Source organism: Myotis brandtii, unplaced genomic scaffold (assembly GCF_000412655.1).
Source record: "Myotis brandtii unplaced genomic scaffold, ASM41265v1 scaffold250, whole genome shotgun sequence".
In the NCBI taxonomy this organism is placed as follows: domain Eukaryota; kingdom Metazoa; phylum Chordata; class Mammalia; order Chiroptera; family Vespertilionidae; genus Myotis; species Myotis brandtii.
This window is the reverse complement of record NW_005359478.1, coordinates 6247634-6261433: the sequence shown is the minus strand read 5'-3', so window position 1 is coordinate 6261433 and position 13800 is coordinate 6247634. Positions and strand designations below refer to the sequence as shown.

Genomic DNA, 13800 nt, shown 5'->3' with positions numbered 1-13800 from the left:
GTACGTACACCTTGTTTGCCCCGGCTGCGCAGTCGCAACTCGGAACCTTACCCCAACCCGGAAGGAACGTAACGGTCTTCGAGCTCCAAGTCGGAAGTTGACTAGAGAGACGGCTGCTTCCGTCCCCTCTAGGACAGCGGAACAACTAGGCAGCCATCTTGTCTGAGGCTAACCTGTGAGCCTCTGCGAGAAATGGACACAAAAAGATAAAGGGGGAGCCTATTTATGTTGTTAAGACGGAAGAGAACGAGGAATTAACTATGGAGAACCCTGAAGAGAACAGTGATTTTCACTGGGTTCTGGCACCAGCGACATGGTTGTGTCATCAGGGCTGCGTTGGGCACGTGACGGCGCCGCCGGGGGTAAGGCTACTCATACCAGGCGCCACACACTATGACCTTAAACACACGCTCTCCTGTCCCTGTGGTTTGCGGAAGCACTTCCGGGGTGCCTGCGCCCCCGCCACTGACCATTCTGCAAGTCTCCAGTTCTCACCCGGTGTGGATGCTGGGACTGTATTCCGCTCTGCTGGCTCCAGACTCTCAGTAAAAGTCCCTAACAGCGGTTCTCAACCTGTGGGTCGCGACCCCTTTGGGGGTTGAACGACCCTTTCACAGGGGTCGCCTAAGACCATCGGAAAACACATATATAATTACATTACGATTCATAATAGCAAAATTACAGTTAAGAAGTAGCAACAAAAATTTTATGGTTGGGGGTCACCACATTAGGAAGGGTCGCCGCATTAGGAAGGTTGAGAACCACTGCAAGAAACCACCCCACTTGTCAGGTGTTTCAGCCTCTGACAGCCTCAAAACGTCTGCAGCGTGAACACTAACCCCTGAGAAGTCCCCGCCCGCAGTCACTCAGCTTTACTATCGCCGGAGGCAGTGATTAGAATCAGAGAAGAAAAAAGCTTTTAGAAAGATGCAGGTTGATCCTTATCCTAGCTAACAAACGGGAGTACAATTCAAAAGCAAATGCATGAATTTCACAAACGTGAAACGAAGTCTAAAAACAACAAAACTAGCCTAAGGTGTTATAAAAATCAGGATGGTCTTACATGCATTATATAGGATACTCATTTACCAAGTAATAAATGCACATGAAACAGTTGGAGTAGTCTATTTCTCTTTCTATGTTTTGAAAGAAAATTAGTTGCTAACTCTCCATCTCATTAAGCTGTTAGAAATATAGATAGCAGCTTGAATAACAATTCAAACAAGTTTCTAAGTAATTTTAATGATATGATTTCAAAGTAAAAGGAGAAAAGCTAACCATTGAATTAGTCCTTTAATGTATCACCCTTTTCCAGGCAGTAAAATAAATTAATGAGAATATCATCTAAAACAAGGGGAAAACTACCACATGCTTTACGATTATTCAATATCACATGTGCTTGTAATGCTTCATTCAAACTCTTATATCTTTTTTCATGTATTTAGAGATTTTCCTAGAGAATATGTTAATAATTTTATCTACTATTCAATTTTAATTAATAAAAAGAAATAACATAGGTTAGGCTTTTGTGCATGCATACAAATCCTTTTGTTGATCTCTTCCCCTTACCCTCACCCTCCTCTACCTTTCCTCTGAGGTTTGATGGTCTGATCAACGCTTCTCTGTCCCTGGATCTATTTTTGTTCATCAGTTTATGTTGTTGATTATATTCCACAAATGAGTGAGATAATGTGATATTTATCTTTCTCTGAACTGGCTTATTTCTCTTAGCATAATGCTCTCCAGTTCCACCCATGCTGCTGCAAATGGTAAGAATTCCTTCTTTTTTATAGCAGCGTAGTATTCCATTGTGTACATGTACCTTATTATTAAGCTAGCTTGAGGGTTTCTGTTACTTGCAACCAAGAAATCTCTAGGACAGTGGTTCTCAACCTTCTGGCCCTTTAAATACAGTTCCTCATGTTGTGACCCAACCATAAAATTATTTTCGTTGCCACTTCATAACTGTAATGTTGCTACTGTTATGAATTGTAATGTAAATATCTGATATTCAGGATGGTCTTAGGCGACCCCTGTGAAAGGGTCGCTCGACCGCCAAAGGGGTCTCGACCCACAGGTTGAGAACCGCTGCTCTAGGAAAACAGGGCCCTTGGCAGTTCTGCAGGTAGAGCCTGGAACAAGCGCCTGTGTGTTTTTTCTTCCTAAGCTGACTGGAGTCCAGTGTCAAATAAGAAGTGCTACATAAACACTGGGTTCCGCTGATTTAGAATAAAATCAACTAGAAGAAAACAGAAAAGACAGATATGGACTCGGGAACAAATGTTTATTACTGCTTAATGGGGCCAAAGGGGCAACACAAAGCATTGAAAACATCACTGGCTCACAAAAACAGTCACCTGTGGTTACCTTCGGGGTTGCATTTGTTTATTTCACGAGGCTCCATTCACACATGAAAACAAGCTACTAATCCAGTTCAAGTTCATAACAATTATAAAAGTAAACATTTTGGGGACAATGTACAATAAATTGCACTTTTCTTAACAAGCATTACATTTACATTTGTGAAGTGTACTATGCATAATACATGGAATTATGGAAACATCTAATTGGTCAGTGTTTATAGAGGAGAGAGGCTGCCCACTAATATTTCTTTTGTCATCAATTAGCACTGCCGGGGCTAATCAACTCCTTTATCCCAGAACTTGTTTCCATTAGAGAAACCACGGACAAAAATCATACTATTCCTGAAAATAGATGTTAGAGAATTTCTACTACCTCCTCAGCAAGGGAAAGGTAGGAGTTGAAAGAAAGGAAGTGGGGCTGCCTGAGAAACTCATTTCTTTCATTTGAATTAAGGATCCATATATTATGCAAAATACCAAAAATAGAGAAACTGATGTGAAAGGCTATTGGGACATCTTGGATTCTGGGACCATCTCCAGCTTTATTCTTGTGCTTTCATGACACCAGAGTCTTGATGCACTTATGTCCTTATAACTCAGTTTCCTATATTTTATTCCATATATAATATATACTTATGTTACAGTGGAAAAGATTTTACATGTTAACTTACTGCCAATGAAAACCAAAGGAACTTAAAATGTTCATTTTCTACTCAGTGATTCTTTTTTCTTAAGTTTTTCAGAATACCATTGATGGTAAACCTGGGATGGAGGTGGGGAGAATGGGACATGTTGATGAAGATATTTGTACAGCAGGTAACAAATTCATTTGGAGATAGGCTGGACATGTCATCTTTTAGATGGAAGCTGAGAAGGGGACTCCTGATCGATGACTGAGTCACTCCCTACTTGTAAATATCCACTTTCTCATTACAACTCAAGATCATCTCCGCTTGAGGTGCAGCCCCCACGAAAGTATTCATTTTGGTAGCTTTTGAAAGACAAGGAATTCCTAAGGTAAAGGGCTTTGCCTTTATTGTACAGAAGCCACTATGAGAGAAGAAAGATGTTTTGGAGCAGTTCTAGTTCAGTGTGACCATGAGCCTGGCAACTCTAACTCAAGGGCAAGAGCTTTATAGCCAGTAGTGAACAGGCCATTGAGCCGTTACCTGCCCTTCTGTATTCAGTCGCCATGTATGTATTTAGGTGCATGGTACCTGGGTATACAAGAGTTAGGGACACTCTATAAAATTTTACACACACAAATCTAACTGTTCAAATCAAACAACAGTTTGTCCATTCTCTCATTTATAACGGAAGCAAGAGAATCAGAGCTTTTGTAAGTATTGTTTTTAAAAGTTATATAATAGAATCATCTTATTAAGTGTTCTTTTCAAGAGAGATAAAACAAACAAGGTATTTAATTTTTTTAAAGCTTCTTTGTCCCTTAAAGGGGTCCTGAATTCAGACACCCACCTTAGCAGAATAGTAGAGTGATTTCAGCTAAAAAAAAAAAAAAAAAGAAAGAAAGAAAACAGTCCCTTATGTCAGTTACATGTGATTCTCAGCTGCAGCACCTAATCAACCCTTTTAAGGATTCCTCACCTCTTGTGCCCTAAACTGTGTATTCTCTTGTTTTACTCACTTTGGCTTGGAAATGAAGCCACTAGTTATTAACTGGAAAGTATTTAAGAAAATGGAGTAGGGGGTTGAGAAAAATAAATAATATATAGTATAAAAGAATGAAAACGTTGAAGAAATGAAACAAGATAAATACGATTAAATATCCCAACATCAGTACAAAGATTGCTTTTCTATTTTACTATGAAAGTTTAAGAAAGCCAATGAAGAAGAAACTGCCAACTTAATAGCCAAGAGAGGGGAATACAGGTATTAGCTGTATGTTGATATAGGCCATAGGCCTGTATGGTATTCCTATCAGTGTTTCTGAAATGCTCTCATATACAAAACATTAGGTAACAGAGTTTGGTTTTTTTGCATTTAATTATATGTAACTAAATATAATCAAATTGTGCCATGGCTCAGAATGTGGGTAGCTAGCAAACATATGCACTGCAAAATTCAGCTTGTTTTTTTTCAGCTTTAAAATACATGTTAAATAAGATTTTCAAGATATAAAAGCTACTGAATTGAATAATCAAGTTGAAGTTCATTCCCTTCATTTATTTTGCAGAATTTAATGAAAAGAGAAATAATCACTTTTCAGAATGTTGCAAATGTTAGATTCTGGAGGAATGTTTTAGACAATGTGTTCTAGTAAAGATGAAAAACACACTATAATATCTGAAAATTTCCTGGATATTTGGGCTAGTTAATCTCTTTCTAAAGGAATCAAGAGAAGAGTAGGAATTCTCAAATATACTTCAAAACAAGTGAAATTAAAACTAGCAGTTAATCCTAGGATGCATGAGTTTTAAACAAAAGACAGTGAAGGACATGTGGTTTGAGATAATGCTGTTATAACATATTGTTTGAATAATCATATCATATACCGTATTTTGAATTTTCTTTCTTTCTATCTTTACTATTGCTACTGACCCAAAGGCATTGCAGTGAAAAAGTTTAGACTTATGGTGCCAAAACATACTCAAGTATGATATGGAACTGGAAAAGAAAAAAATCTGTAGATTACCATTACAATCTTTAAAAAGAAAATGCAAAAGATTGATTTACTAAACATTTGGAATGTATATACCTGGTGATTTTATTTAAAGAAAAAAATGAAATTTGACCAGGTTTACAGGTAAGGACTGGACCTAGAACAATTCTATTTCTCCCTCAACTACTATTTAAGGAAAATTATGCAATTTAGTCATTCTGTGGAATGTGCCAATTTCTGGAAGTTAAAAAAGCTCTGTATAGTAGATCTATAAGATTCACAAAACAGAAAAGAACATCTTTAATTTAGCTGGCCATTTGATAAGGCAACTTGTACAAGGCTTCTTGGTATCAAAGCATAAAGTATCAATAAAGCTAACAAATTATACTAAATGATTTACAGAAACAAATACCAATATGCAATTCTCTAGCCATTATATTTTACAAAGATAAAAAATAAAAATAAAAAGATTAGGTTTTCTAAACCACCATGTAGGGAATGTTAAAGTCAACATAGACACTGGAATGCTGGCTTATTTTAATTTTTGGTAAAAGGAAATGAATATAATGATGAAAGATGTCAGGACCCAAAAAAGAAATGCTGTAAGAAAGTATTATTTCATAAGTGTAACAAACAAGCCTATAAACACTGATGAAGGGACTTCACTTTTTAGAGTTTAATGACCATTTTAGAGGGAAGCAAATTGTAGTGTGTGCTCCTGGTCAAGATGGCTGTTATTTGATCTTTATCTCCAGGAGTGTGTTAATTTTAATTGCACCATATGGCACACATGAGAATCACTCTGGCGATACAGAGGTTAAGATCCTTTGCAAAGAATATGTTCAACAAGGAAACCAAGGATGAGTGTCAGTAAATGTTACTATACATACCTAACAGTAGTTGGGTTGGTGGAAAAGGCCAAAAAAGCTTAGGAAATGGTAAAATTTGTTTTGCCCTTACCAAAGGATTTCCTGTGAGGACTATTGATATATACATGTTACATATAATAGAAAAAATATTCCCATCAACTTTTAAACAATAGTTTTCTTTACCTTTCCATGAGATAAGTATTTCTATAAAGGTTTCATATTCAATCAAAAATGTTACAAATGCATTTGCAGCCTCATCTAGGAGTACCAAGGGCACATTTTGGGGAGCTATAGAAATCAAGAAAAGCTGCCTAAGATTAAACTAAGATGATGTGAAGCTGACCTCCATTTCCCCATCTCATAACTTTAACAAAGTTACAGTATATTAGTGTTTCCTTAGCAAGCATATGTCAACATTAAATGACATTCTCTGTCCGTTTCTGAACACAGTGGCTAAACCTAGATCTTTCTAGGCTTCTCTGGTGAAGGTTTCCTAAGGCTACAACTCGCAATGTCCCCTTCGACTTGGCGTTTGCCAGCACTCACAACTGTGCTCGTATTTAGGACCTTGCAATTCCTGTGTGGAGTTCTTAAAAGGACCTGTTAGAACAACAGGGCCAAAGTGATTTATTTCTTCCTGTGTTTATTGAAATCTCAGTTCCTTTTCTCTAGTGTGACTTCTCAACAGCCTGACTTATCCTATGGTTCTTGGCACTTCGTTTCCAGATGCAACCAACATAAAATGAAATAAACTAACTTGCTTCAGGGACTGTTCAATCCCAGGTCTGTCCTTCCCTCCGACAGGTTACCGCTCTCCAGGACATCGCTTTCAGGAGGAAGCCTGACAGTGGTCCTGACCAGCCCCACAGTGTGCTTTACCTGAATAAATGCTGAAAAGTTAAGAGTTTTAGGTTTCAATTTCTTTTTGTGTGGCAAATATCGTCTTATCACTTCAACCTTGGAATAAAAGACATCTCCATTCTTATGTAAGATAAAAAACAATATGAACAGTTAGTCCTGAATAAAAAGCATTTAGTTCTGAATTACTGATTTCCAACTAAATAGCAGGCATGTAAAATAATGGGTAATACTAGGATGGATCTGAACATGGCCTTCCAAGAAGAAGCGCGAAAACAGGTATTCAACATAAATCAGGTCAGTTTCAGTAACATCCCTTTGAAAGTGGCAAACAAGAAAGAGTGAGAGCCACTGAAAGAGCAGGCTTGCTTCCCGGCCTCCTTTACTTTCTTTCTTCAAAGGGGCACCTGGGAGCGTCTTCGGGGTCTCCGTCGCTTTGATCGTTGTGCTCCTGTGCTGGGCTGAGGCAGGAACTATGTGCTCTCTCTGGGTGGCTGGGTGCTCTGTGGCGGCTGCAGGGGCTGGGTGCCCGTGGCCGTTTTGATCGAGTTCAGGGTTTTGCTAAACCAAGAGTTTTTTGCAGCTTGGATTTCATTCATAAGGGCCCCTCTCTGATGTTCAAGTTCCTAATTAAAACAGAAACAAAATCATCTGAGTTTTATAAATGTTTTCTCTCTGCCAAAAAATCCAGTACAGCTTCTCGGCATCCCAGGTCTATAGAGTCATAGTTTTCCTCCCAGAAAACCCAGGAGAAATTTAACTAGCTTCTTGATGCAAAATAAATAAATAAATAAATAAAAGTTTACAGCTAGAAGAGGTATCACTAAAAACCAGAATCTGTGCCTTCTCTGAACAATTAAATGAAACCTCACGTTATCTTTTTATCCCCCCTGCAATTTAGGTTACAACCTGATATAACCTGTTTCAAACCACAAATAAACATAAACATATGGATGGGTTGAATTTTTACTGATAGAGTAAAGCATGAGTGAGTTCTAGTTCCAAACGCATGGCCTTTGCCCTGAGAACATACAAGGTCCGGCAGAGACAGCTAAGGACACCAGTGTGTGTGGGTTGGAGCCATGGCAGGACATGGTGGGTATGATTCACTGTTGAAGAGGAAATGGGGAATGGGGGACAGTCCATCAGAAGCCAGGACCACTTTTAATTATGTTATCCTTCGATATGGAAAGAGATTATGGAGAAAGGAATTTGGCGAAATCAGGCAAAGAAAAAAAAAAAAAAAAAACAAAAAAAAAAAAAAAAAGGATGTTCAACCATCAGGGGAAGAATAAACAGAGGAGGTTTGGCCTTTCATTTTTCAAAGTGACCAAGTTCAATGAGAAAGGATCTTGGCAAAAAATTGCAGGGAAAACTAAAAAAGCGTACGCTTAAGTTCTCACAAGATATAATTTTAATTATTAACATTCATTTAAATCTGTGTGTTTATATCAGTGTTTAAAAATAATGACAAACTCCTGACTATGCAGGACACATTCTTGGGCATAAAAATGTATTTATCATAACACCTATGATTCTGAGCTAAATATGTATATTCTAAAGTCCTAAAATATCCCAAACCTTTTATCGAGTCACCAACCTGGATTTTACACTTGGCCTCCACCAGCTGCAGTTTGGTTTGTGCCAATTCCAGCTCCATCTCCCTCAGCTGCTTCTTAAGTGAGTCCTTCTCATCATCCGATTCAATTCCCTGGTCCTCTCTGCTTATGGCTGCTGGCTTCAAAGCCCCCTCCTTGCTGAAAATGTCACTGCAGTGCTTACAGGCCATCATTTTACCCTGAAAGGAGATAACCAACGTCAAGCTGTATTCCATAGCATAAATCACTTCCTGAAACAATATGCGGCTTGATTTTTATTTAGATGCTGTTTGTTGCCATCAAATGCAGGCCTATTTCTGAAGGTCATTATTTCCCTTATGCTACAACCAACATGGTTACAGTCAGCACAAACCCAAGTATCCAAGACAGATGCCCCTTTTCCTCAAAGTATCTCTAGAGAGACTGGGAACAGACAGTATTACAGCCCCTCTTTGACATCTGTTGTAGAAATGTTGTACTACCATTGCCCTTACTAGATGCCAAGCCCCATCCATCATGCCCTGCATGCAGTATCTCATTTAATCCTAGGGCTACTGTATGATTAGGTACTATTTTCACCCCTTTTATAAATGAAGAAACTTAGCATTTAAGTATCTTGCTTAGAGTCGACTGAAGTCATTATGACTAACCTAAATCTACCCTTGCAACCAATAAAGTGTAAGTCCTTTTGTTCAGCATTAAGCAAAGATGATCACTACTGTTCAAGGTAATAAAAGTAACTCTGACCTGGACTGCCAATGACAGCATAACCACCACCAGACAACAGCAACTCTCTTGGAGAAAAGAGTGCTGCTATTTGCTTAAAATATCTACAAAAGTAGTTTAGAGAGAAAAGATATCACATAATCTTTCTATTTCAACATTCTACTGTTACAGCAAGCTCAATGTCCATAACCCTAACTACTCTCTCTTCACACACACGCAGCAGCTCTCCCCCTTTCTGTGTCATTGTGCGCATTGCCACCATTGAGGCCTGAAGACTTGGGTGTCTTTTCATTAACTTCTCCCATTTCCAGCTGCTCATTAAATTCTTCCTCTGACATGACCAAGCTCTCCCTATCCCAGGCCTGAGTCCCTAAAATCACCTTCTCAGCCCTCACTGGTTTCTTCCTTACCTCTTCCATACTGTGCTCTTCCGGTTCCTGCCTGATTAATGTTCATTAGAGACTTAAAAGATATCTGATAGCTCTCCCAAGAACCCTGTGCTGGCTCAGACAGGCACACAGCAAGTGTTTGGTATATGTTTATTGTTGACTAACTATTTGTTGATTAATAAAATGTTAAAGTGGTGGCTTTGATCTGGGTTTTAAGTGATTCAAAGTTTACCAAGCTGGGTAAGCAGTGTCATTAGGCTGAACCTTATAAAGGAAGCGATTAATCTCACAAGAGGGAGGAGGACATTTCAGCAGAGAGGAGACTGTGTGCAGCCTCAGAGAACTGCAGGGAGCGAGACGCTCAAGCAGAGGGGAAGTGATGCGCTAGTAAGAGGTACTCAGCGAGAAGAGTTCTCCACGGCCACGTTGTAAAAGTCCTGAAACAGAATGCTCATGAATCCTGGTTTTATCCTGAAGAAAATTCATTCATTCACTTCACTAAATCCTGTGCTCCATGTTGGAGTAGAGCGATTAGCCTCATGGAGCAGACATGCTGACGTGTGGGAGAGACCACAGATTCCCACCCACGTCCATCTCCTCCCTTAGCAACAGAAACCTGATGTTATTTGGGCAGGAAAATGCCCAGTTAAAAAGTGCCATTTTCTAGACTCGCTTGAAATTAGGTGTAGCCATGAGATTAAGTTCTGATATGTATGGCTACGTAGAAAAACTCATCCAATTGGAGGTAGGCCATTGTATCCTTGCATCTTCTTTGTCCTAAAATTTCACCATGGAATGTGGGTGTGATGGTGGAAACTCCAATTGACAGATTTGACTTTTAGGTGACCTTGAGGATCGAAGGCCATCCTGAGGATATGGGTCACTAAAGTTTGGACACTGGTAAAACCAAGATCTTTTTAGTCCTAGACTTCTTCTACATGAGATAATCAGCATCTTCTGTGTTTAAACCAATGTTATTTTGGTTTTTTTTACGTGTGGCCTACCTAATTCTAAATGGATACATAGGGTGATTAGTCAAGTTTATATTTGGGAATGATCACTCTGATTACAGTGTAGAGAATTAACTGGAAACAGGATGGTGATAGAGGAATGGTGTTAGGGGATGGTGTTACAGGAGGATCAAAAAATCAGAAGCTATCATCACATCATGCCAAATAAGAGCTGAAGAAGTAGGACTGGAAAGAGAGGAGATAGTGTGGTGTAATGGCTAAGTGTATGGGTTGTAGAGTCTGACTCCCTTGGTTCAAATCCTAGCACGACCACTTGTCAGCTTTGTGACCTCGAAGAAATGAATTATCTGTTTTAGAAACCATCATCAATAAAAAGAAGATAATAAATTGGTAAGGAGAAGATTATAGTGTCTATCTTCTAAGGTAGCTGAGAGGGTTATATGGGATAATAATTATGCAGCCCCATAAGTGTTGGTTGTTATTCTTGATTCTGGCTAAAACAAGTTCAAATGCCTCTTTCTGAATGTCATGCCTTCCATTAGGTAACCCCATCTGTTAGCCAATAATCTCCTCTATTCTTAATGCATACTCTAACCACATCAGTTTCCTTAATGAAATACTGAAATGCTCATTCCTATTTCTAGGTCTTCAACTCACACTGTTTCTTCCAGATGTCCTTTTTTAAATCTTTCTAACTGAATTCTACCCATCCTGCTTTAGTCCAACCAGACCTGAAGTCATCTTTGGTCTACAGTTCTTAAGATTTTGTTTTCTCTACAACTGATAGTCAGTGTCATCCAACTCAGCACCTACTTATATGCTTTTGAATTATTTCCTCAATGTTTCACATATATCTGTATAATTTGTTCCTTTAGGAAAATTCTGAGCTCATTGTCAGGTATAATTTATGTTAAAAAAAAAAGAAATTTAATAGCTGTGCACATAGAAGATGCTCAATAAAACCTTTATAGAGTGATTAATATAAATCCTTGTTTATTTTTATTTCCACAAAGATTTTAGTTCAGGATAGTTAATCCTTTTTGGCCAAGACACTTTGTCAACTGAGTCCTGATCATTGTTTCTACAAGGTACAAAGAATGATAAAAGCTAAGTGGGGGGTGGGAGGGGTAAAGGAAGAGCAGAAAGGGAAGATTATGAACCCCGAATTTAGCAGGTTTGGGGAGGGAGACCACTAACTCTATACTCACTAATAATCTCAGACTGGTGTTTTATAACATTAAATAAGAAAAATACACTTTTAGAATACAAAGTCAGAATAAAGTTCATATTTTCATTTCTCATGTCTCAGATTTTTAGGTTATAACTTATTAAAATGTGCATTTATTGTGTGCTAAATACTAAGCTAAGCACTTTATATACATTATCTTATTTACTCTTCAAAATGACCTTATGAGGCAGGTACTGTTCTCTCTTTTACAAAATAATAAAGTTTAGAGAGGTTAAATAACTTGCCCAAGTTGTTAAACTATATGCTGAAGTCCCTAGAATGCATAGAAATTACCAGTATTAAACCTGAATATATTCAAATAGAATTACATCAAGTTTCTAGAGCACTGGTCCCAACATTACTTCTTAAGAATACCAATCCATTTATTTGGTTTACTGTTGTTTCTACAGAATAAGCAACTCCTTTTTTCAAAAATAATACCACTAGGGGGCAGCATATAAATAAATGCTACAAGTTTTCTTTAAAAACAAACATCTAAAAAATTGCTGTTTGAACCCAACATGTGTTTTCCAGTCAAGTTCCAGATTACCCACGCTGTTCACTGTCCAAGAGAGCGATGGGATGAAACTGCGGGGTCAGACACTGAAGCACTGCATCAGTTCAGGCACAGCTGGGATGCAGCTGCTGAGGGTTCCCAAGTTTCCACCACCCGAGAAAGCTCGGGGCCGCCTGTCACGATGCTGAAACCCACTACCTGCCTCTGACAGCCCATAAGACTTATGGGGACATAACTCTCTGCTGTTGGGAGGAGGATTACACTCCAGTCAGAAGAGAGACACTATTCTCCATGATTCCTCAGTCTTCTACAACAAGGGGGGGGGGGGGGGGGGGGGGGGGAGGGTGTGATGTGTAGAAGCCATCCTGCCTGTGGGGCAGCATCACATAATGGGATGCATCCTCCTATCAGGCACTCCCTTAGGGCTGTGAATGTGGAAGAAATTCTATCACTGAACTACTCCACTCTCCTCACCTTCACTACCTCCAGCTCCTCCTTGCTGGCTGCTTGCTGCTTCTCCAGTCTGGTGCTCAACTGGGAACAGATCTAAAGGAAAGAAAAAAAAGAGTCACCATACTGGACAATAGAATGATTCTTACAGCGCGTGCACATAACTTTATCAACTCCTGTGTTATCACATCTCTGCTGCTGGAAGAAATTGTGCAGATGCGGTCATTTCTGCAGTGAGCAGCTGAAGGCCTGGGAGTGTCCCTGTGTGGAGCACTATCTTAATTAGTAGAAGGAAACACACGAGGAAGATCTGAGTTCTTTCCGTCTCTAGCCTCAGGACTGTTCCAGTGAATTCCTGTCCTGCTTCTGGAATCGCTCTATAGAATCTCTGCTGAGTACCTACTTTGTGCAAGATACTATTTATGCTGGGAACTGGATGGAACGCAGTTTGAACCAGAAATGTCCCCTATCTACAGCCATGGAAAGAGTCTCTGTTTTCAATGACAAAAGTTTCCTTAAGAAGTGGCAGAGTGAATAAAATTTTTTAAAAAGGTTAAATGACCAGAAAATAATAAAGACTAAAATCTCAAGTGGTTTGGCAACACAGCATAAAACCTAAAGCCTGGGAGTCCAGTTCTACTACCTTCTAGTATTATGTCCTTGGGAAATTCATAAGCTCTTGAAGCTTCAGTTTCCTCGTGGCCAGAAAGTGTTGTGCTATGAAAATCAGTGGAGCCCTGGCCGGCTGGGCTCAGTGGATAGAGCATCAGCCTGCGGACTGAAGGGTCCCAGGTTCGATTCCAGCCAAGGGCACATGCCTGGGTTGCGGGCTCAATCCCCAGTGGGGGGCGTGCAGGAGGCAGCCGATCAATGATTCTCTCTCATCATTGATGTTTCTATCTCTCTCTCCTTCTCCCTTCCTCTCTGAAACCAATAAAGAAATATATTTAAAAAAAAGAAAAGAAAATCAGTGGAAAATATGTACTCAAAGAGTTTAGTATAGCACCTGGCTGATAAGTCCTCATTAAATAAAATCTCATTATTACTGATTTTGAAATAAGGTACTAACAAGTACTACAACAGGTAGAAATAAATGCTTTAAAGCCAAAAAAGAAAAGTTGCTTTAAAAAAATACTGAAAGTTCAACTCTTATGGAACTTGAGTGAAATTTGAATCTTTAATTTTTTGAGTAATGAAATAAAAGAATTAGG

General features: G+C 39.0%; 1 protein-coding gene across 4 annotated transcripts in view; it reads right to left on the bottom strand.

Annotated features, from left to right (window-relative positions):
- Nucleotides 1–2265: 2265 nt before the first annotated feature.
- RABGAP1L (RAB GTPase activating protein 1-like) overlaps nt 2266–13800 on the bottom strand; it is a 400947-nt gene continuing 389412 nt past the window's right edge. For all 4 annotated transcript variants that reach the window (XM_014540905.1, XM_005867681.2, XM_005867683.2 and 1 more), the window contains 3 exons: nt 12614–12685; nt 8311–8508; nt 2266–7336 (listed from right to left, as the gene is read on the bottom strand). In XM_014540905.1, coding sequence (XP_014396391.1) covers nt 7184–7336; nt 8311–8508; nt 12614–12685 — 423 coding nt within the window. In that variant the 3' untranslated portion in view covers nt 2266–7183. The remainder of the gene's footprint in view (nt 7337–8310; nt 8509–12613; nt 12686–13800) is intronic.